The sequence below is a fragment of the Eubalaena glacialis genome, chromosome 16 (assembly GCF_028564815.1).
Source record: "Eubalaena glacialis isolate mEubGla1 chromosome 16, mEubGla1.1.hap2.+ XY, whole genome shotgun sequence".
NCBI classification, from domain to species: Eukaryota; Metazoa; Chordata; class Mammalia; order Artiodactyla; family Balaenidae; genus Eubalaena; species Eubalaena glacialis.
The window spans coordinates 14,208,486-14,233,367 of record NC_083731.1 but is presented as its reverse complement, the minus strand read 5'-3'; the positions used below and the strand labels follow the sequence as shown (position 1 = coordinate 14,233,367).

Below are 24,882 nucleotides of genomic sequence, written 5' to 3'. Positions count from 1 at the left end.
TAGGTACTATTCTTTTTTTCTTTTTTTTGGATGCATAGAACTGATTAGCTTTTATTCATGGTACAAAGAGTTCTTTTCTTTACAAAAATTATCTTTCTGTCTTTTTTTTTTTAACATCTTTATTGGAATATAATTGCTTTACAATGGTGTGTTAGTTTCTGCTTTATAACAAAGTGAATCAACTATACATATACATTTATCCCCATATCTCTCCCCTCTTACGTCTCCCTCCCTCCCACCCTCCCTAACCCACCCCTCTAGGTGGTCACAAAACACCAAGCTGATTTCCCTGTGCTATGCGGCTGCTTCCCACTATCTATCGGTTCTACATTTGGTAGTATATATATGTCCATGCCACTCTCTCACTTTGTCCCAGCTTACCGTTCCCCCTCCCTGTGTCCTCAAGTCCATCCTCTAGCAGGTCTGCATCTTTATTCCTATCCTGTCCCTAGGTTCATCAGAACCATTTTTGTTTGTTTTAGATTCCATATATATGTTAGCATACGGTATTTTTCTCTTTCTGACTTAACTTCACTCTGTATGACAGACTCTAACTCCATCCACCTCACTACAAATAACTCAATTTTGTTTCTTTTTATGGCTGAGTAATATTCCATTGTATATATGTGCCACATCTTCTTTATCCATTCATCTCTTGATGGACACTTAGGTTGCTTCCATGTCCTAGCTATTGTAAATAGAGCTGCAATGAACATTGGGGTACATGACTCTTTTTGAATTATGGTTTTCTCAGGGTATATGCCCAGTAGTGGGATTGCTGGGTCGTATGGTAGTTCTATTTTTAGTTTTTTAAGGAACCTCCATACTGTTCTCCATAGTGGCTGTATCGATTGACATTCCCACCAACAGTGCAAGAGGGTTCCCTTTTCTCCACACCGACTCCAGCATTTATTGTTTGTAGATTTTTTGATGATGGCCATTCTGACTGGTGTGAGATGATATCTCACTGTAGTTTTGATTTGCATTTCTCTAATTATTAATGATGTTGAGCATCCTTTCATGTGTTTGTTGGCAATCTGTATATCTTCTTTGGAGAAATGTCGATTTAGGTCTTCTGCCCATTTTTGGATTGGGTTGTTTGTTTTTTTGATATTGAGCTGCATGAGCTGCTTGTAAATTTTGGAGATTAATCCTTTGTCAGTTGCTTCATTTGCAAATATTTTCTCCCATTCTGAGGGTTGTCTTTTCCTCTTGTTTATGGTTTCCTTTGCTGTGCAAAAAGCTTTTAAGTTTCATTAGGAGCCTACTGATTTATATATTTTAATTGTGCATTCTATTATCTTTTACTAGGGACTGAATTGTGTTGCCCCACCCCAAATCCATATGTTGAAGCCCTAAACCCCCATGAGACTGTATTTGGAGATGGGGCTTAAGGAGGTAATTAAGGTTAAATGAGATCATAAGGGTGGCACACTGTGTGCACACAGAGGAAAGGCCATGTGAAGACACAGCAAAAAGGCAGCAGTTGACAAGCCAGGAAGAGTCCATATCAAATACAGAATTTGCTGAAACTCTGCTCTGGGACTTCCAGCCTCCAGAACTGAAAGAAAATAAATTTTTGTGGTGTAAGCCACCCAGTCTGTGGTACTTTGTAATGGCAGCCCAAGCAGACCAACACACCTTTCTACATCTAATTTTTGTTTTTAGTTGATTCTCTTATATATTCCTCACCTTTCCCCAATTTTTATACTTCCAATATACTTCTCTTGACTAATGATGTGGGCTAATAAGTAATACAATAATAATTACAGTGATGATAATGTGCTTCATTGTCTTGTTCCTGATTTTGGTAAATATACCTCTAGTAATTTTCCATTAGTAAGATGCTGACTTTTAAGCTGAGATAAACACAAATACATATGCACGTGCACACTTTTAATCATGTTAAGGAAGTATAATCAATTTCCTTATAAAGCGTTTTTTTATATTCAAGAATAGGTCTTGAATTTTATAAAATGCTTTTTCGGCATTTACAAAGATAATCATACAATTTTACCACTTAGATCTAACGATAGTATATGAATAGATTTCCTAATCTATTGACCATTCTTGCATCCCTCAAGCTCCATTCAATTATGATATATTATCATTTCATTAGTTTTACTATTTTTACCTTTTAACTCATTAATTTTTACCTGTATTAATTTCTTCTGCTTTTGCTTTTCTTTACTGTTCTTAACATTTTAAGTCTGATATTTAATTCATTTACTTTTTTTTCATTTTATTGATGTAAGACTTCAAGGCTTTTCTCTGAACTTTGTTTTATTTGGGTCCCAAAGATTCTAATATCTTATGTTGTCAAATGTTGTTATCAAGAACTGTTGCAATTTTGATGTGTATTTATTTTTTAAAATGTTTATTTTATTTATTTATCTTCCTTATTTATTTATTTTTTTTTTTGGCTGCGTTGGGTCTTAGTTGTGGCACATGGGATCTTTGTTGAGGCATGCGGGATCTTTTTCGTTATGGTGTGAGGTCTGCTTGGGTTTCTCTCTAGTTGCGGCGTGTGGGTTTTTTCTCTCTAGTTGTGGCACACGGGCTTCAGAGCGCGTGGGCCCTGTAGTTGTGGAACGCGGGGTCTCTCGTTGAGGTGCATGAGCTCAATGGCTGTGGCACACGGGCTTAGTTGCCCCGCTGCATGTGGGATCTTAGTTCCCCGACCAGGGATCGAACCTGGTCCCCTGCATTGGCAGGTGGATTTTTTACCACTGCACCACCAAGGGAGTCCCTTGATGTGTATTTTATTTTCCCTTCTACCTAAGAGTAAATAGAGTTTTTAACTTCCAAGTGAATAAACCCTTTTTTTCTGATTTTGTTATTGATTTCTAGTTTGCATTGATATTGAGAATTTTTTTTTCTATTTTACCCACTTTCTGGATTTTTTGCCATTACTACTTCATAAAAACTTGAAGAAAGGCATATTTTTTCTATTATCAGGATACAAAATTTGTTATATAGCCAGAAGACCTATTATCTATACAATCATAATGTCATTTGGTCTTCTATATCTTTACTTACCATTTCACTAGTCTTAGAGAAGTAGATTATATTTCTCCTTCCATCTCCTGCAGTCTGTTTCATGAATGTTGCTGCAGTGTTTTGATGTAAAAATGTTTTAAACTGCTATTGTAGCCTTGTGAATTATAGCCCTTAGTATTATAAAGGGCCATTTTTTGCTCATTAATATTTTTAGAACTGAATTTGGCTTCATGGCATTTTAAGGTCACTACCCTTAAAACACAGTATTTGCTTGGTATACCTTGGCACGTCCTTTAATTTTTGACATTTCTAAATCACTTTAAGAGTTTTTATTTTACATACATTGTACACACCTAATGAAACAAACGGAACATTTTTGCTAGTATGTTAGTTAAGCTTATTTACATTTATTGATATCACAGACCTGGTTAGCCTCAAATGTCATTCTTTCATGCTGTATTTACTCTTTCTAGATGTATTTTTTAAATGTCTCTTTCTTTTCTTGTGCATTCAGTTCTTTTCACAGTTTGGAAGATTTAGACTTTTGTTCCTCTAGTTACTATTAAACATGTATGTTCATTTAATACCCTCAGTCATCTCTTTCTTTAACCAACAACTAATGATTTCTGTTACAAAAAATAATAAAATTAGCCTTTAACCTCTTTCTGCTGCCTTTCCTCTTGCACAGCCCAATTTTATTCAATAGTTTTATATTCATTACTGGTGAACTATATACTTTTAAATAAGTTCAGGCTTCCACTGCTTGACTTTTCAGCTTTAATTATATCTTTGATTCCTGAGTATTACAGTTAAGGCAATCAGCAAGTTTATTCTATTTTCTACCCCCCGCCATATTTATTAGTTGCAATATTTTATCTTTGTCAGAGTAGGTACTGTTTCCATACTATACTATCACCCTGTCCCTCACTTTTTACTTTTAGTTCTACACATAAACATATTCAATGCCCAACAGGCAGTTGTTCTGCCCAAGAATCTTCAATCAGTTCTTGGTCAGAGAAATTCCTCAGAAAGTGTTCCTGGGAGCAATAGTCCCTGAATTTTTGCATGTTCAACATTTTTGTAGCCTGTATATACATATCTTCTTGAAGGACAGTTTTTCTTTCCTTGAATGTCTTGTAGATGGAGCTTCACTGTTTCTTGGTGTCGAATTTGTTTTTGAGAAGTCTGATGCCAATGTGATTTTCTTTCCTTATCATCTTTTTTATTAAATGCATAAGTAATTAATTTCCTTTGTTCCCTATAAAGTTCAACAGCTTATATTTGACCACTCTTGGTCAATTTTCCCAAGTTACACAGTGCACCCTTTTTATTTGTGGATTTGGAACTTCTTTTATTTCAGAAAATTTTCTGATTGTAGTTTTAAGCATTCGTTCTGTCCATCTGTTTTATTTTTCTATTTCATGGACTCTAGTCTAGGTATATTGGATTTCCTTTACCTGGCTTTACTTTATCATCTTCTCCTGAGTCCTTTCTATTTCTTTGTTTTTTACTATCTCTGCATTTATTATTTCTATCTACTATGTCTTCTGCTGTGTTTTCTATAAGGTCAGTTCTCCTTTGTGCCACGTTATAACTTTCGTTTTTATTTCAGACATGGTTCTATCTTTACTTTCTACACCTTTGCAAAGTCCTTCCAGTTCCAGTTTCACATTCCCTTGTTGTTGCTCACCAAATCCATCACTTTAACGTTCACCAACACAATGTAAACTATTGTGTTACAAAGTCTACCCAATCCCAAACAATTCCCCACCTTGAAAGACCCAACTTAAACCACCTGAACAGATACCCTCTCCAATCTTCTAATCACTCTACCCTAATGTCCTCCTTTTGAGACACTAACAAGAGTCTATCAAGGTGTTGCTCTCCCTCATTGCAGCAAGTTTATTAAACTCAGCTTTGCCTGAGTAACAAGTTTCCCTGGTGGGTTTTTCTTGGGGAGCTGACAGGCTACACCAGACTCCCCCTTCCCACCTGGTTTTATTTAAATACATCTGTCTAGCCCTTTGTATGCTGTTCTCCTAGAAATAGGAGTCACTGAAGAATTTTTTTTAGAAGACTAGATCAAATTTCTTAATTTCATCAAATATCTTTCCAATCACCTAGCAAGGTGACTGGCAATAGAAAAACTCACAATTCTTATTAAATTGTTCTGAAATGAGCTGTAAACCAGGGCACAAATTCTGGTTCCATCTTGTACCAACTCTGTGACCCAGAAGAAATCACTGGATCTCAGTTTATACATTAGGATATTAACAACTGCTACAATATACAGAACACCTTAAAAACTACACATTGCTAAATATAGAATGTATTATAGGTAACATTTAAATATTCAAAAGTTTTCAATTCAACAAATATTTCTGAAGGAATGCTCTGTGCCAGGTACTGTGCTCATTCAAACTCCTAGGTTCAGAGTTTCCTGATTTACTCATTTCCACTAACTTTCATTCCCACTCTACTTTAGCAGCTAGCTTTGACTGTCATCCTGTGATTATGTCATCACAGTGGTTTACCTTTGGAACTATCCCATTTGGTCCTTCCAATTATCTCTTTTATTCCCACAATATCTCCTCTTTAACCTCATGAAATTCTTCAGCCTCTGGAATCAAAATCATCACATAGAGCAAAGCTTTGATGACCAGGAACACCCCCTTTGGACTATTAACTGAGCAAAAAATAAACTGGATTATGTGATGCCACTGATACTTTGGCATTCCTTTCTTTTCCCTCCTTTTTCTTTCCCAATCTCTCTTCCTTTCTTACTGCAAGTGGCATTATTCAAACAAATACAAAAATTCTTATAAGAAAAAAATGCATTCTGCTTGAAGAATGGTAAGAGCAATTAGGAAAATGACAGAAAGGAGTAGTGCTCAGTTTTGAAGGATAAGCAAGAATTTGTTAGGTGGTCAATGAGGCAAAGAACATCCCAGGTAGGGATGATGTGTTGCAGCTTCTATCACTCAGTCTCCCATGAACTGTGCATCTACTTCATTATCATCATTGTAGTTGTTTGGCATCATCAAAACAGCTGATATTTACTGAGAGCTTACTCTGTCTCAGTGTAACAGGCACTGTTGATGGGCTAACCTGGCACTATCTCTAAGCCATTTCTCCTCTGCTCCCCTCAATCACTAGAAAAGTAAACACTAACTTTTCTAGTCTCCTTGTGGCTAGGAATATCCACATTACAAAATTTTGGCCAATGAGACAGAAGTCAAAGATGGCTGAAGTGTTCCAGAAAGGCTTCAGTCAGGATGAATGTGGTTTGATCTTCCTGCCTCGTTCTGCTTTGAATCCAGACAAGTAGTCTGGAGCTGTGGCAGCCATTCTGCAACCATAAGAGAAAAAACCATGTCTGTGGCAACCTACTTTGAGACTTCTGTTTTTTTTAATATTTAAAATTTTATTTATTTTTGGCTGCGTTGGGTCTTTGTTGCTGTGCACGGGCTTTCTCTAACTGTGGTGAGCCGGCTTCTCACTGTGGTGGCTTCTCTTGTTGTGGAGCATGGGCTCTAGGTGTGTGGGCTTCAGTAGTTGCAGCATGAAGGCTCAGAAGTTGCGGCGCATGGGATCTAGGGTGTGCGGGCTTCAGTAGTTGGGGTGCATGGGCTTAGTTGCTCCACGGCATGTGGGATCTTCCTGGACCAGGGCTTGAACCCATGTCCCCTGCACTGGCAGGCGGATTTTTTTTTTTTTAAACATCTTTATTGGAGTATAATTGCTTTACAATGGTGTGTTAGTTTCTGCTGTATAACAAAGTGAATCAGCTATACATATACATTTATCCCCATTTCTCCTCCCTCTTGCACCTTCCTCCCACCCGCCCTATCCCACCCCTCTAGGTAGACACAAAGCACCGAGCTGATCTCCCTGTGCTATGTGGTTGCTTCCCACTAGCTAGCTATTTTACATTTGGTAGTGTATATATGTCCATGCCACTCTCTCACTTCGTCCCAGCTTACCCTTCCCCCTCCCCATGTCCTCAAGTTCACTCTCTATGTCTGTATCTTTATTCCTTCTGGCAGGTGGATTCTTAACCACTGCGCCACCAGGGAAGGGACTTCTTTTTATGCGAGAAAAATGAACTCCTACTGTTTAAGGCCCTGTGTGCCTGGGATTAATATTACTTAAAACCAAACCAGTCCTATTAAATGAAGCCAGGAAGTGTTCTCAAGCACTTCCTAAGTATTAACAGTTAGAATCATTTGGGGTCTTAAGGTAATTTAGGAGACCATTTAGCAGAATCTTATCAAACTAGTGATCAACTGTGTACTATATGTTATAGGATTCTAGTAATGTTCCAGTGGTCTAAACTTGGCTTGGTCCTCACAAGCTTTTAAGCAAAACTAATGAGAAACAGAAGAATTACCTCATAGCCTTTATTCTCTATTTTGTGAAGAAAACCATACAGCATGGGCAGAAAATTTGGAGTATATAAGGTTAATGAGAAAGTAAGTAGGATCTATGTCAGGAAAGATTGGCTAGGATCACAAACTGCATGCTATATGAAGTAGACAATATAAAAATGGAAAAACCTGAACTGTTTTAATAATCAAAAAGTACAAGTTAACATTTTCTTTTTTGTATGAAAATTGAAGATCCAAAGTCTAAAATATAGTGTTATTAGTGTAGTAAATTTTTTAAAAAAGGAATTCAAACAAACCTTTTGATTTTCCTGTATTTCCTCCCTCATACGTTGATTTACAGCAATTCTGGTCAGAGATCTGGGAACATAAATACAGATACAATTCATTCTTCCTTAAATGTTTGGACTAATCTATGATTCAATGCAATATAATACTTTGTACGAGAAACTAAAAACTCTAAAGGCATCATGACTGAGAAGTGTACATTTCCACATAGCCTATTTAACAGGTAGTACTATGGCTTTCATTTGACAAGGGTATTTGATTCAGGTGGAATAGAGACTGTCAAAAGTTCATGCGCACAAACTGTACACATTACATGCTGTCGCATTTTTCAAGAATACTTGATTGAAAATGCTATTTTGTGTTGTTTTGCCCACAGGGAGAAATTCTATATGAAATTACCAATGTCATTATATGTATCGCTGCAAATAGGCAATTTTTGGAATATGTGTATATAAAGAATTTTGGTTAACCTGAGATCTTTACCACAGTATGTAAGTTCTAAAATACTGATAATGTTGACTTCATATATTCACTCTATAAGGGAGCTTATAACTCCCTTATAATTTAAAAACAGAGCAAAATGTCTTTTAAATAAGTCTATAAATTATATTTATTTGACCTAGTAACTACTAAGAATGCTTAATTAGCTATTTATCTGTCAATTTTATGCATAGAAGAAAATGATTTAAAAATTAAAAGATTGTTAATGCTAAGTTTGACATTAAGTAAAACTCAAGCAGAAGGGTGTATCTTAAAACAACCCACAATAAGTGTGTATTACCTCCTAAAATCTGCCAGCATTTGAGATTAATTGCAACTGAAAATCTGATAATGCAAATTTTTCATTCATTTATCAAGTATTTCATTTCAATGAACATTTACTGGCTGTCTACAGAGTGACTATTTTTTTTTGATGAAAAATAAAAACCATTTATTAAGTCTGAACATATATGGAGGCAAGATTTTTAGCCTTGGGCATCAATTATGGTTGCACCATTGATGGAGTCTGGAGGAAACCAATTCAACTCGCTTCATCCCAAGATTCAGGAAGCATCCACAAGTTCATGGAGTAATGACTTATCAGAGTAACTGTAGAGATATGCTTAAGCCTACAATTCAGCCATTAAGCAGTGTTAGCATAGTTGGCAAATTTTTTTTTAATGACCAACCACAAATTAAGAGCAGAGTTTAGCCACAAAACCCCTGAATAGTTATAATGACTTACCGTCAAAACAGCTAATCAACTATCTTCCTAAAACTAAAATTATTTCACTTTATTTGATCGAGTAATTTCAAAAGCTACTGTTAGTTAACAGCAGTGTGGCTAAACATCTATGTTTATACACACATACATATTTCATGTTTTAATATACATATACTGACTTCTCAAATTCTTGATTTTGCTTGAACTAAAACTGAGAGTCATGTCAATATATTCATTTTTAATCTGTAAATAAAGTGACAAACCTCTCTATTTTCAGGGTATCATGAAAAGGTTCTTGGTATCCTGTGGCCAAACATGTACTACTTATTTATCTTACAAAGGTATTGACTGTCTAGATTCAGGATTCAGTAATTTGTGCTGTGGATAAATGTACCAAAGTGTCTGAAACAAATAGAAGCGTAGTGATTATCCACTGCTTAAGAAGGGATGTTGAGGGCACAAGGATGCTCTCCAATTCCTCTCAGTGAAACACTATTGCTGTACCTGTCACATGTTGTATATCTTCAATATAAGCTAACTTAGCTTATATTTTACTGGTTGCTTATAATTTTATACTATTATTCCTACAAATGCATCAAAGTCTTGTTATTTTGTAAATCCTTATAAAACATGGTAACCAGAATTGTATCTACTGGTTACTTCTAGATATGGAAATGTATTATCTATTGAACTGGAAGATGCGTTTAATGTAATATTAATATTTCTGAAAGCAGTTCAATTAGATATCCTATTGGCAAAAAAGTATTCCACAAAATATTCTATACAATTAAGACATTACTAATTGTTTGGAATCTGAAAGGGCAAGAACATGATTTGGCCATACATTGGGCATAGGTCTATTTAGAGTAATACTTTTCATCATCCTCTGTAGGGTAAAGAAAAAAATATCCCCTTATTATATACTGCTTAAATCAGTTTTTTCTTGGATTACCATCTCTCATTGTTAACGTTTAAATAATTTTTTAAATACATTATTTTTTCCTTTCCATTTGCCTCTAATTCAAGAGTTCTATTTTGTAGTATGTATACATATGCATGCACAAGCCAATATTTTGCTCTAGTTAAAAAAAAACCCAATATACATAATGAAAAGAGACCCTGATCTCATAAACACTATATATAACAGAATTAACTGATATCATTATGTTAAATGAAATCAGCTATTTTCATAAAATTTATTTAATGGAAAGAGTTCTGACTATAATCAAATCAATAAACTTTAATATACCTGGCTTTTATGGGGAAGTTCTGTGAAATGTCCTTCATTAATTTTATGGCATCATAAACTGGAGTGGACATTATTTGAGAAGCTGCTTGAAAACTAAGATCTGGAAGGAAAAAAATATCATTAAGGAATCTAACATAATGTTGGACCTTAATAGACATTTCCATGTAATTTAAATAACGCTTCTTGCCATATATTCATATATAGACACATTAACAAACACTTATATTTAGCATTATTCAAAAGTTTTAAATGAAATGGAAAGCTATCACTTACATCCAATAAGGTAAGTTTTACACTTTTATGAATGAGTAATTGTCATTTAATACCTATTTTTTGTTTTCCACAAATTACAGTGTAACTTCAAAAAGAGATATGAAAAGAAATGCTGATGCAAAGCTATCTTTTCTTAGGTTAAGTGAAACTGGCAACAAAAAGCTTTGAGGAAGGAAAAAAGAGCTTTGAAGAGTCAATTCTGAAAAGAACTTTAAGACTTAATGTGTTCATTAACTCAGTAAATATGAAACATTCACTTTCTTTTTCAACATTTTTTTACCTTTATACAACAATAAAAATAAAATCCTAAACTTGGTATGATTTTACCTGAAATGATAGTTCTCTGGAAAGAAAAGTGCGTGTGGCTTACCGTAATCAGTCTCAAGTATGATAGAAGCAGTCATCTGCGTCTCATTACTTTGTCAAGAGTCAGAAATGATTTTAAAACTGAATTCTTTCATTACCTAATAGTGAAGCATTTTGTTTCTCTTTAACATCTCACCAGAATTGGAATCCTAGCTTGTCAAATACTAGTAAAATGACCAGTTTATCATAGCGAGACTAGATTTGTTTCTACCTTTTCAGTGTACAGTGGCGAATCCAGTTGGAGTCAAAGCCTAGAAAAGATGTTCCCAGGGCAGCCTCCCATGGACTGGTAAAGTCTAGTAGACCAAGGTTCAAACTCCAGCTCTATATCACTTACTAGCTGAATAACTCTAAATAGAATTTCCTTAACCCACCTAAGAATGTTTCCACTCCCCACCACTAGTGGAGCTATCAGTGCTCACTAAAATCTCCTAATTGCAAACACAATGGACTCTTTTCAGTCCTTATCTTACCAGGATCCTTCTGCCATAGGATCACTTCCTGACAAGAAAAAGTAAAACTTTCTATTCAATAAGTGGTGCTGGAAAAACTGGACCCTTATTTTACACTAGACACAAAAATCAACTCAAAATACATTAAAGACTTGAACTTATGACCTGAAACCATAAAACTCCTAGAAGAAAACACAGGGGGGTAAGTTCCTTAGCACTGGTGTTGGCAGCGATTTTGTGGATTTGACATCAAAAACAAAGACAACAAAAGGAAAAATAAACAAGTGGGACTATATCATACTAAGAAGTTTCTGCACAGCAAGGAAATCATCAGCAAAATGAAAAGGCAACCTATGTAATGGGGGAAAATATTTGCAAATCATTATATCTGATAAGGGGTTACTATCCAAAATATACAAGCAATTCATGTAAACGGCTACAGCCACTATTGAAAACATTACGGAGATTCCTCAAGAAATTAAATAGAACTACCATATGATCCGGCAATCCCACTCCTGGGTATATATCCAAAGGAAATGAAATCAATATCTTGAGAGATACCTGCACTCTCACGTTCATTGAAGCGTTAGTCACAATAGCCAAGGTATGTAAACCACCTAAATCTCCATGGACAAATGAATGGATAAAGAAACTGTGGTGTATATAAACACAATGGAATATTATTCAGCCTTGAAAAAGAAGGAAATCCTGCCATTTGCAACAACGTGGATGGACTATGCGGGCATTAGACTAAGTAAAATAAGCCAGACAAGAAAAAAAAAAAACAACACTGGACAGCATCACTTATACGTGGAATCTAAAAAAAGTCAAACTCATAGAAACAGAGAGTAGAACAGTAGTTGCCAGAGGCTGAGGGTGGGAGAGACAGGGAAAGGCTAGTAAAAGGGTACAAACTTTCAGCTCTAAGACTGAATAAAATCTGAGGATTTAATGTATAACATGGTGACTACAGTTGATAACATTGTATTATATAATTGAAATGTACTAAAAGAGTAGAACTTAAATGTTCTAACCTCAAAAATAGTACCTGATACATAAGTAGGTGCTCAATATTGATAAATGAATGGGCGAATGAACAGTAAACTTACAAATAAGGTCCTTTATGTGTCTTCTTATTCTATTGCTATTAAAGGCGATTTTAAGCAACATAATTTTTAACTGGTGTGTATATATTTATGCTTTTTTAGACGAGAAAACGAAGTCATTACTTATATGATTGATATAACAACTTATAAAACAGTATTTCTTGTTTTGTTTTGTTTTGTGCATGTATCTTTTTAAATTGAAGTAGAGTTGATTTACAATGTTGTGCCCATCTCTGCTGTACAGCAAAGATATCCACATAGGTACATCCTTTTTTTGGTATTCTTTTCCATTACAGTTTATCACAGTATAATGAATATAGTTCCCTGTGCTATACAGTAGGACCTTGTTGCTTATCCATTCTAAATGTAATAGTTTGCATCTACCAACCCCAAACTCCCATTCCATCTCTCTTCCCCCACCCTTGGCAACCACAAGTCTGATCTCTGTCTGTGAGTCTGCTTCTATTTTGTAGATAAGTTCATTTGTGCAATAATTTAGATTCCACATACAAGTGATATCATTTGGTATTTGTCTTCCTCTTTCTGACTTACTTAGTATGATAATCTCCAGTTGCATCCATGTTGCTGCAAATGGCATTATTTCATTGTTTTTTATGGCTGAGTAGTATTCCATTGTATATCTGTACCACATCTTCTTTATCCATTCATCTGTCAATGGACATTTAGGTTGTTTCCATGTTTTGGCTATTGTGAATAGTGCTGCTATGAACACAGGGGTGCATGTATGTTTTCGAATTATAGTCTTGTCCGGGTATATGCCCAGGAGTGGGATTGCTGGATCATATGGCAATTCTATTTTTAGGTTTCTGGAACCTCCATACTGTTTTCCATAGTGTCGGCACCAACTTACATTCCCACCAACAGTGTAGCAGGGTTCCCCTTTTCTCCACACCCTCTCCAGCATTTGCTACTTTTAAACTTTTTAATGATGGCCATTCTGACCAGTGTGAGGTGGTACCTCAATGTAGTTTTGATTTGCATTTCAAAAGAGTATTTCTTTTGAGGATAGTATATGATGAAAGACCTTGCCTGAGAGCATTTGGCTGCATGATGTTATACTTAAAAACAGTACAACATAGAGGTAAAGAAAGAATTTAGGCTCTAAAATGAGAGAGACCTGCTGATTTTAGGTATCGCTGATTTGTGCTTTATGAGACTGGTGACCTCGGACTAATTATTTTGTGTGTATGTTTCTCAGTTTCCTCATCTGGAAAAGCAGGATATCTATCAATACCCCCTGAGTTTTTTAAAAAAATTAATTAGGATGATGCACATAAAGAGCCTAATACTGTACCAGACAAATAGTATTAGCTAATATTTTTATCACCGCCAATCACCATCATCATCACGACCATGGACAACTATATTTTACTCAGGTCTGATAGCACAACTAGTCTTTTAAAACTTTTTACAACATGAATGGAATTTTCCTTCACATATGCTGTTCAAAAGCCCCTGAAAATTCACTCATGAAATCAGAGAAACTGTAAATAACAAGTAAATGAATATAATATTAGCATAGTCTATTAACATCTTTTGCTTTTTCCTAAACTATTCCATACCTAGATGACTCATAAATTATTTAAGTCCTTCACTTTGCCTCTGAAATCCAGATTCCCATATTTAACTGTCTTCCTGGTTTTACCACTTGGATACTTCAAAAGCAGCACGTTCAATAACAAATTTGTGATATTCCCACCCATCTTTGCCCAAATCTGGTCCTCTTTAGTCTTCTCTTTCCAGAAAATCCACCACTGTCCATCCAGCTGGGTAAACCATGAATCCAGCAGTTGTTTCTGATATCTCCTCTCCCTCACACTCCATTTGCAACCCCTTGAAAGGGTCTTTGATATTCTCCCTAAATAACCCACCCTCAAATTTATTCTAGCCCTTCCTCAGATCTCAATTCAATCACCACTTCTTGAGGAACCCTCCCCTTTCTGTTACCTCTTCCCTGCCCCCATCCCACCAGTCAGATCTTCCTGGCATATGCCCTTCTTCATCTTACGTCCCTTTACTTTGCAGCAATTACAATGCTAATTTTTACATTGGTTTTTAAAATTGTTTGTTTGTCCAAGATCCTTTGAATAAACGTGGTGTCTGCTTTAACTCTTATTTTATCTTCAGAATACAGCACTTTTTCAAAGTGTCAGTTGGAACCCATTAGTTAGTAGTGAAATCACATTAGTGGATAATGTGAAGTTTTTTTTTCTCAAATGCAATAGGGTAGAATAAAAGAAAGTCTTGGGCTTCCCTGGTGGCGCAGTGGTTAAGAATCCACCTGCCAATTCAGGAGACAAGGGTTTGAGCCCTGGTCCGGGAAGATCCCACGTGTCGCAGAGCAGCTAAGCCCGTGCGCCCTACAGCCCGCACTCTGCAACAAGAGAAGCCACCGCAATGAGAAGCCCGCGCACCGCAGCGAAGAGTAGCCCCCGCTCACCGCAACTAGAGAAAGCTCGTGTGCAAGACCCAATGCAGCCAAAAATAAATAAATAAATTTATTTTTTTTTAAAAGTCTTATAGAATTAATAAAATGTGGTAAACATATCTATGCTGAAGCTTTTTTTTCAGTTTTAAGCATATCTGTGTATTCACACATTATACACTTGTGTATGGGTCTTGATGTAAAATATACTTCCTACTCCAGATCTCAGCCAAAAATTATAAAACCATGGTTGTAGGGACATGACTGACTCCTAGTAGAAATTCAATAAACACTTGTTAAATCAATCAAAAAAGGAAAAGGTCCTGATCACTTACCCTCTCCTGAATCTACTTCCTTGGCTTCTGTAATGTGCTCTTCTAGCTCTCATCATTCCACGGTGTCTACTTTCCCCACGCGGACGAGCACGCGGTCACTCCCTTGGGCACTGATTTGGACACCCTACACTTTCAGTTAGCACCGCCCAAGCTAATATTTTCAACTTTTAAATCCTCTCCTTTTAGTATAAGGACTTTATATTCACCCCACCACTGGACCTGGTCATCTGGATATGTCACCATCACTATAAGTCTATCTTTTTTAACTCCAGTCTCATTATTTCTGGGCCCCGTATTCAACCCCCAAACCCACTTACATGTTTTATATTCTCTCTACTCAGGCTCCAAGCTGGAAATTTTAAACTCATCTTTGACTCTTTTCATCTCCTAAATATTTGCTAAATCTGGCCTTCCTCTCGATGCCTTTTACCACAGTCATAGTTCTATCTCTCGCTACACTAATTCAATGATGTCTTAACTAGATTTCCTGTTTCTAGTCCATTCAAATATACCTTCCACAGACATCAGTGAGGTTAATTACAAGTAAGCTAACTTTGCATGTTCTCTGTTTACCAGCCTTCAGAAGCACCCTATCACTTACAATTTTCTAAATTATGGGTCTCTGAAATTGACTGTGCTAACAGTTAAAAAGCTCTAAAAATATACTAAACCCCACTGAATTGTACTCTTTAAATGGGTGAACTGTATATCAAGTATATTTCAGTAAGTTGTTATATTAAAAAAAAGTTGATGAAAGATGTGATAAAAGTTATAGATTCCACAGAAAAGTGACATATTCCCATGACCCACTAAACATTACAAATAATAAAAAAGAAAATTACAAACTGAAAAGGAATTTTGGTTCATTCTCAAAATTTGGTTCAGTCTCAAAATATCTGCTTATAGGATGTCAGTACAGGAGCTATTCTAAGTTCGCAATGAAACATGGGATGGTCTGTTAAGATCAAAATTTTAAAGAGAAGAAAACGAAGATTTAGTTCTGATTTCTCCTGACTTACTAATCAGGATTTCTAATCAATGCTATAGATTCTCTGAAATGTGATTTAATACCTGAGATGAATCTTTAACTCATGTACACTTTAAAAATGATTAGATGATATCAAATAACTGTACTTTATATAATTTTAAATCTTATAAACATAAAAATATGGTTTGCTTGATGAATAACCTTTTAATTAAATTTGTATTTCCACAAAAGTAATATATATTAGTCACATTATACACATTAATGTATATTAATCACATTAGTAATTATTATTGCCTATGAAATAATTTATATCATGTTATATAAAAGCCTATTTAACAAAACAGAGATAAGTTACCAATATGCTATGTTAATGTGGACTGAAATACTATACCTTGTAGTTCCCAGACTTTCAAAGGCATCATTTCTTTATTACTCTCAATCAGGTATTTTTGGAATGTTGTCAGATTATCTCTAAGATCTGAATATCTTTCTCTGTATTAGAATAGTAAGTAATGTTAATTATCATCACCTACTACAAATTACTACTATACAAGCAGTATATTTTTGAAATTAACTTTTCCAAATATTTAGACACTAACTGTTCATCAAGATAATAATAAACAGTGATGCAGCTATATCCACAGAACTTAAAAAAAATGAGGGAGATATGCATGTCTACTTTTTTCAATGTATAAAACAAAACAAAAGAAAACAAAATCTGGAAGGATGTACTCTCATTTGTTAACATTACCTGTAAGGGATCCAAGTGTGAAGGCAGAATTATTAGTTTTTATGTTATACACTTTTTATTTAACATTTTATAAATTACAAGTCTTGCTTTTATAATTAAAAATGAAAACTATTTTATAAGGAAAGACATTAATGCTTCCTATACAATTTTAGAGTTTACTCTATTTCTGAAAAGTTCCATCTTTGAAACTTATAAAAAACTTAAATAAGATAATTCTGCCTAATTAAACATATCTAGGTATTTTTTAGAGAGTGCCAAATAATAATGTAGCATGATATTTTACTATACATATAATAAAAACTATAATCTTTTTTCTTCCATCTCTCATGAAATCAAAACACACTACCATTTCATATTATTAGACAGAATTGTTTTAAAAAAACTTTATGTAGCTATCAGCACAATTTATAAACAAATACATATTTTTAACAGTAAAGAGAAATAAATATTTTAAAACGTGAGATGAAAAATAAATATACAGAAATAGATTAATCTTATAGTTAACAATAATAAATATACTACAATTTCATATCTTGCAATTTTATTACAATGTGGGACCACATTTTGAAAATGAATCAAGTCTGCTCTCACAGTGAGAAATAGAACTTCTTTGAAAATAAGTTCACTATGAATTAAATTAACCACTCTTTTCTCAATATTTTAAGTTACAGAGTAATACTAAGTTTATAAGAGCTGTTATATTGTTTTTCATGTTTAATCATAAGCTTAACGATAATTTTCACGGCTAAAATTATTTAATTCAGGCAAAAACACATTATTCAAACAATACCTCAAAGCAGAAGGTTTTTGCCTAAATCAATTAATTGTGTAAAAACTAACTTTGAGTATTTCCTCTCTAAAAAAACTAATATCCCAAGGTTCCAAAGGCTTTCTGGAAGACATGCAATTTATTCCCATAAATAGTTACGTTTAAAAAAAAACAGAACGATGGATTCTAAGATGCTAGACACAGCTGGAAATGGAATAAAAATGTTATCTACTAAATAAAAATCTTACTTAAAATAAATCCATTTTACAAGATGCATTAACTTTTTAAGGCCACTAGTATACAACTTGTCCAGTAAACTGTAGAAATATAACTCAGTCATCTGTATGAAGGAGCATAGTGTCCAAAAACGTTCCCCTCGCTCTGTACAGTTATCTACTCACCAGGAGAACGGACCTAAGTGTCCTTTATAAATATCTGTAATACTAAATAAGAACTAAAGATAATAATAAAAATGGTTCTTTATTTTCAATTAATGTTGTCTTTATAATAGAATCATAAACTTTCCCTTCTTGTAAATAAGAGAAACCACACATAAAACGACAACAATCCCCATCCATTAACATTCAGAGAGCACTCACCATCCTATTCCTTGTCTTCAATCAGTGATGCAGGAAAAAAAAAAAGGGTGCAGAACTTCAATTTTTTGAAAGGTTACTTATATGTGTATATGAAATTAAGACCAGAAGTTAAAAGGTATTTAATATGGCAATATATGGCACAGAAATTTAGGGAAATAAATATTTTCTCTTCTTTTGAGACATGAAATTTTAAATTTTTTTCATGCTAAAAATCCAATATATTAACTATGATTTTTGTAACCCATTAGATCTGTAAAAGATTCCATAAATTTTTGTTTTAGTTTTTAGCCAGAGATAACTCTGATCACTTTCAATTCCAGTATCTCTAACCATACTCATTATCCTGTGGAATTAGCGATTATTTTTCAATTTTGTGCTTTTCTACATTAACCATGTGTTACTTTTGTAATAAAAACAATAGTATGTATATTTTAAAAATGTGAAACATATGCCAACCCAGCATATTGAATCAATTCCTTTAAAAACAAACTTAAGAGTATAGTAATAGTTTCATTTCAATTCAGACTTACTTTAATTTCCCAAAGAGAAATCCCTGAACTTCATTTGTTTCAGTAATATCTTCTACAGTAGTATTAGTCGCAGCTATATTTTGGAAACAAAGACAAAATAAAATGAAAATATTTCAGACTGGAAAAGGAATATGTAATAAAAAATTAGAAGAACTCAAAATAAAATCAAATTCCATTTGTTTTACCTTGTTTTTCTTTCATGGATCAGCTTAATGAGACATGAGTGTGCTCCCTCTTTTTAAACAAGCTTGATTATTAAATATTTAAAAACCATCATAAGTGCTCTATAGATCATTTCGTAGTCAAGTTCTATTTTATACCAGAATGATAAACCAAGGAGTCTGCAACAAACCCTGGGCTTAGCTCTTAAGCCAGCAAGAAATCCAAACCCTAACAGATACAGGAGTTCTCACATTATCTCTGACACCTTTAGACATAATCAAGAAATCTTTAGAAAGACACCAAAACTCATGGCCTCAAAGAATAAGGATATATTTTATGTTCATTTCTCTCCCCCTCTCCTTTACTTACCATTAATTAAAGCATACAGTGTGGTAAGTGGTATGTGTGAGGGCACTCTGGGATTCTAAGAATCTGTGACTGTAAGCGGTATGGGCTACGCTCCTTCAGAGCTCGTCAAGTACACTTCTCCCTTCTTACTCGTCTGAGAGTCGGGACCTCTAGGACCGCAACTAAAAACACTGGGTGCTTTGATCCAGTCTTCCTTTCCTTCCCTTTCATTCATTCATCAGGCAAATATTTATCGACTGCCTTCTATGACGCCCGATGCCTGCCAGACAGACACCAGGAAGAGAGACGCAAAAGACACAAACCTCAGCTGGTGGAAAAGGAGACAAATAGACAATTTTAACAGACTGTTTAAAACTTTTCCAAAAGAAAGCACAAACTATGTGGAATACAGAAAAGGGAAAACCTTCCTCTGACAGAGCAGGAAGATGGGCAGCCATCTCAGACGTACTGACTGATATACATGATTCTTAAAAGATGAATAGGCCTTAGATGAATAAAAGAGGTGGGAGAAAGGAGGAAGGTTTCAGGCAGAAGGAACAGCATATGCTAAGGGACGAGAGTGCTTGCTCTACAGAGGTCACGAAGGCTGGGCATGGAGCCACACACGGAGGCATCCGGGGAACAGAGAATTATCCTGTAGAGTAGTTTAGTGTTACAGGACCACAGTGCACAAATGAGAGGGCTGAGGGACGGTGATTAGGCAGAAAGAGGCCAGAACGTGAAAAGCTTCCTCTGTTATGCCGTATAGTACTTGAATTTATGAGGAGGTTACAGGGAACCAGGCCGGGATTTTAACTGGTGGAATCATAAAGTCAGATTTTCATCATAAGAAGTGCAGTCAGAAAGCACTGTGGAGGACAGATGGATTATTCTATTTGGGGGATGAGGGGACTTAGGGGTACTGAAGAGAAGGTCAGTTAGAAGCCTGATACCCATATACAGAGGGAAAAAGAGAAGTGAACTAAAGAAGTGGCAACTAGAATGGAGAGAAAATATATTCTGAATGTATGACAAAATTTAATTGGCAATTTGTAATATAGAAATACATGTGATCACATGACTTTTAAAAAAAATTCTACAAGCCCAAGGATGGCTAGAAAATGCCTTATGTTACTATCATGACTGTTAAACAAGATACTAAATTATAAAGCATTGTAGAGCTATATACAAGCTATATGGAAATATATAAAATCTGGGCATTATTATTTCTACTATACTTTTTCAGTAACTCTTTAACCAGCAGGATTTTCAATCACAATAATACAGATGTTGATTTGTAGCACATTCAATAGGAGGGCTAGAGCTAAGCTGTGATCAGGGTAGGGCTGCCAGGACCAGATCTTGAATAGAAAAACACAATTGTAGCAGAAGCAACATCTGAGACCATATAAAAGAATGAATTAGAAACTCTTAACCAAGAATCAGGTACAAATACATTTCCAACGAGCCAGGTAACAAAAGATTTCCATAAGAATCTGAAAAGTTCTTTAGTGTTTTTAGGTCTCCAGAATCCTTCATCTAGAGCATGCATTCAGTACACAGAACACAAGACACTGGACTGGTAGATCACAAATCTAATCAATCTACGTCATCTAACCAATCAATTCACAGCCCTCTCCATCCCACTTCAAAACAAAAATAAAAACACAAGACCATCATCCTAACTTCATTATATATAAATACTTCAGACCAAGACTTGTAAGGCAGTGCTACCAATGAGTTTTAGGTTTACTGAGATACTGATCCCCTTAGATCCCCCCTCAACCCTTGCTCCCAGGGGGTGACTGGGCACATCATGGGCCAGTCTGAGCTCCTGGGTCAGTCACCTCTAGCCATAAGCAGCCTCATCTATTGCTTCTACGTACCCTACATATATTATCAATTTTTATATGTTGTGGAAAATGGTTGGGAAGCCATTGAGTAAAAGCAAATATGCTACTTCCACTTTTTGAAGTTTTTGAGAGCACAATAATATGAAATGTATTTCTTTTAGTTTAAAGTTAAATTCCAACTAAGGAGGAACATGTCTACCCTGTCTCCAGCCTCAAATTAACGTGTGTAGGATTACAGTCATTTTCTTTTTTCAACTGAAGTGTGTAAGCCTCCAAATTTTCATTCTACTCGAATACAGAGAATAAACTTACTTTTGACTTGGGTATCATCCAATGCTTTGTATTCTGTACTCTTAATCGCTAGCTCCACACCATAGCCAGATAAGTACATTTTCTGTGAGGCTGGTTTCTGTTCAAACACATTTATTTAAAAAAAAAAGAGAGAGAGAAAATATTTAGTTAAACATCTGCTTTTGAATTCAGAATGTGTATTAGGACATTAGGGTAAATTACTAATATTGAAGTAATCACTGTGAAATAGTGTTATTTGGGGGATACTTATACTCTCTCTAGACAGTCTATCAAGGAACTAGAATTTGGTTGATGACCACTTCTTTACTTTCTAAAATCCTTGTCACGACTCTGATGTTTTAATTACTTTTTTACAATGAAAAAATATCTGATCTTTTTCTGTTATACCATGGTAACTTTGCCATCTTTCCCATGAATTAATTAACAGAGGATCACATACAATCGAGTTTCAACAAAACTGTACTCTTTTGGGGGAACTACACAAGATTTGCTAAACCAGTAAATGTTATTCATTTGCTAGTCGTCTGGATGTAGGACATCCAGAGTGTCCCCAAAAGCAAATACTAGAAAGTAGAGGCAAAGGAAACAAAAAAGCTCAGTGCCTTGAACAACCTATTTAAGTCTTTCTTCATGTTTCTCAATGATTAAAATATACCAAATGCCACAAATTAATACCTATTCTTGCAGTGAGAGGTAACAATTTGCCTAAAACTGAGTTGTCTGAAGTATTTATGATCAGCATTTGGTACCTTTTCTTTCACCTTTCCAAAAGTGCAAATATAAAACGTACTTCTAGAGACTACTCTGTGAAGGAAGAGAAGTCATCACATTTTTTCAAAAAAGTAAGTATATATATATATACACTACCAAACGTAAAATAGATAGCCAGTGGGAAGCAACCGCATAGCACAGGGAGGTCAGCTCTGTGCTTTGTGACCACCTAGAGGGGTGGGATAGGGAGGGAGGGAGGGAGGGTGGGAGGGAGGGAGATACAAGAGGGAAGAGATATGGGAACATATATATATGTATAACTGATTCACTTTGTTATAAAGCAGAAACTAACACACCATTGTAAAGCAGTTATACTCCAATAAAGATGTTAAAAAAAAAAAAAAGTAAGCAACCTGGATGAATATATGTAATATTTTAGAAGATGTCTAAGGTTCTTTCTAGCTTCTAGACTGAAATTCTTATCAGTTGTGCTACGATCATTACCATTTGGCATATCCTTTCATGGGTTAGAAAACGCATTTAACCTAGCACTCAGCAAACTCCTGTGAAGATGTTATGTGTCTCTGCTTAACTAACATTTGCATGAGGGCAGTTTTGCAATTATAAACATGACAGAGGAAGAGGCAGAGGACAAACAGAAAGAAAACCTTAACAGTGTACTACGGTTTTTAGTTTCTTCTTTCCTCCCTAAACTTCTCCCTCAGCCTTCAAAATAAGTATACGACCACAGTGACTATTCCTGGACTGTTCTATTTCTAAATAAGATGACGTAAGAATTAGTTTCAGATATGCAGACAAGTGTTTAACATTGCTGCCCACACTAAAATTTAATTTGCTAATTTCTCAGGCACATGCTATAATGCAAGATAGCATGAGGAAACTGGGTTGTTTATAATTATAGTAATCTGCCAAAGTTGAAAATCTTATAAAGAGTTTTCAATTTCATCCAGCTCAATTTAAAAATATATTTTGACTATCCACTCAAAAGACAATCAGTTGGTGGCTAGGCAAACTGAACCTCTAAGTCCACATATCTTGTTATAGTTCATAAAAGAAATGCAATTTCACATAAGCAATTTCCATTATCAGTTCTGGAATGTTACCAGCTCCTCAGTAATAAAGATAAATGTTTATTAATTTCATATTTACTTTCTCCTTTTGAAATGTACTGATATAAAATTTGAATTGTAGTTTAATAATTTTGGATTTGCAAACCAAAAATGCTCATAGGCTAAATCAACTGGTGAAAAGAATCTTTCTTCATTATCCTATTTCTTCTTTTCCCACAAAAAAGCATCTGTTCAGACGGTAGCACAGGGACTTCCCTGGTGGCGCAGTGGTTAAGAATCCGCCTGCCAATGCAGGGGACACGGGTTCGAGCCCTGGTCTGGGAAGATCCCACATACTGCGGAGCAACAAAGCCCGTGCACCACAACTACTGAGCCTGCACTCTAGAGCCCGCGAGCCACAACTACTGAGCCCGCGTGCCACAACTACTGAAGCCTGCGCGCCTAGAGGCCACGCTCCGCAACTAGAGAAGCCACCGCAATGAGAAGCCCGCGCAACAGCAATGAAAACCCAACACAACTAAAAAAAATAATAATTAATTAATTAATTTTTTAAAAAAGTAGCACAAATAAGTCTATTTTTATTAGGATTACATGCTGACTAGATTTACAGTATAACTATTTTGGATGTACAATATGTCATTAATTAAATAGACGGCCATAATTTGATGCTACCAAGTATCCAGATAGCTGGTGAATATGCTTTCACAGAAGTATATTTAATGGTCACATTCTCCAAATAATAGCTTGGGACATTGATTCCCAATAGATGACCATACCACCCAGGTGCGGGGTGCATATTAAAATCACTTGGGGGACTTTTTTAAAAAAGATAAACACATACTTTGATCTCCCATTCCTTTTCTGATAATTGACATATACCATTGTATTAGTTTAAGGTGTGCAACATAATGATTTGATATCAATTCAAATCAAACCCTTGAACAGCATGGGTTTGAACTGCGTAAACTGCACTGGTCCACTTATACATGGATTTTTTTCAACAGTAAATACTACACTATTGCATAATCCATGGCTGGTTGAATCTGCAGATGCTGAACCATGGATACAGAGGAATGGCGTATATACGGAGGGCGAGCTATAAGCTATACAAAGATCTGTGAATGTGCAGAGTGTTGGAGCTCTTAACTTCCAAGTCGTTCAAGGGTCAATTGTATTATGAAATGATTACCACAGTAAATTTAGTTAATGTCCATACCTCGCATAGCTACAGTTTTCTTTTTCTTGTAATGAGAACTTTAAGATCCACTCTCTTAGCAACTTTCAAATATTCAATAGAGTACTGTTAAGTATAGTCATCATGCTGTACGTTACATCCCCAGAACTTGTTTATCTTATATCTGGAAATTTGTACCTTTTGACCACCTTCACCCATCAACCCTCCCCACCCCTCAATTTCAGCAACCACCGATCAGTTCTCTGTTTCTATGCATTTGGTTTTTTTCACATTCCATATATGAGATATGATATTTGTCTTTTTCTGTCTGACTTAGCATAATGCCCTCAAAGTCCTCCATGTTGTTACAAATGGCAGGATTTCCTTCTTTTTTAAGGCCAAATAATATTTCATTGTGCGTGTGTGTATATACACACACACACACCACATTTATCTATTCATCCATCACTGGACACATAGGTTGCTCCTA

The 24,882-nt window shown here is 35.3% G+C and overlaps 1 protein-coding gene across 1 annotated transcript in view; it reads right to left on the bottom strand.

Moving 5' to 3' along the window:
• Nucleotides 1-24,882, bottom strand: part of UGGT2 (UDP-glucose glycoprotein glucosyltransferase 2) — a 172,103-nt gene that overhangs the window by 122,751 nt on the left and 24,470 nt on the right. The window contains exons 6-10 of the mRNA XM_061170577.1: nt 21,417-21,513; nt 18,742-18,814; nt 16,484-16,584; nt 10,127-10,226; nt 7,685-7,745 (exon numbers count right to left, since the gene is read on the bottom strand). Of these exons, the coding sequence (XP_061026560.1) occupies nt 7,685-7,745; nt 10,127-10,226; nt 16,484-16,584; nt 18,742-18,814; nt 21,417-21,513 (432 nt within the window). The remainder of the gene's footprint in view (nt 1-7,684; nt 7,746-10,126; nt 10,227-16,483; nt 16,585-18,741; nt 18,815-21,416; nt 21,514-24,882) is intronic.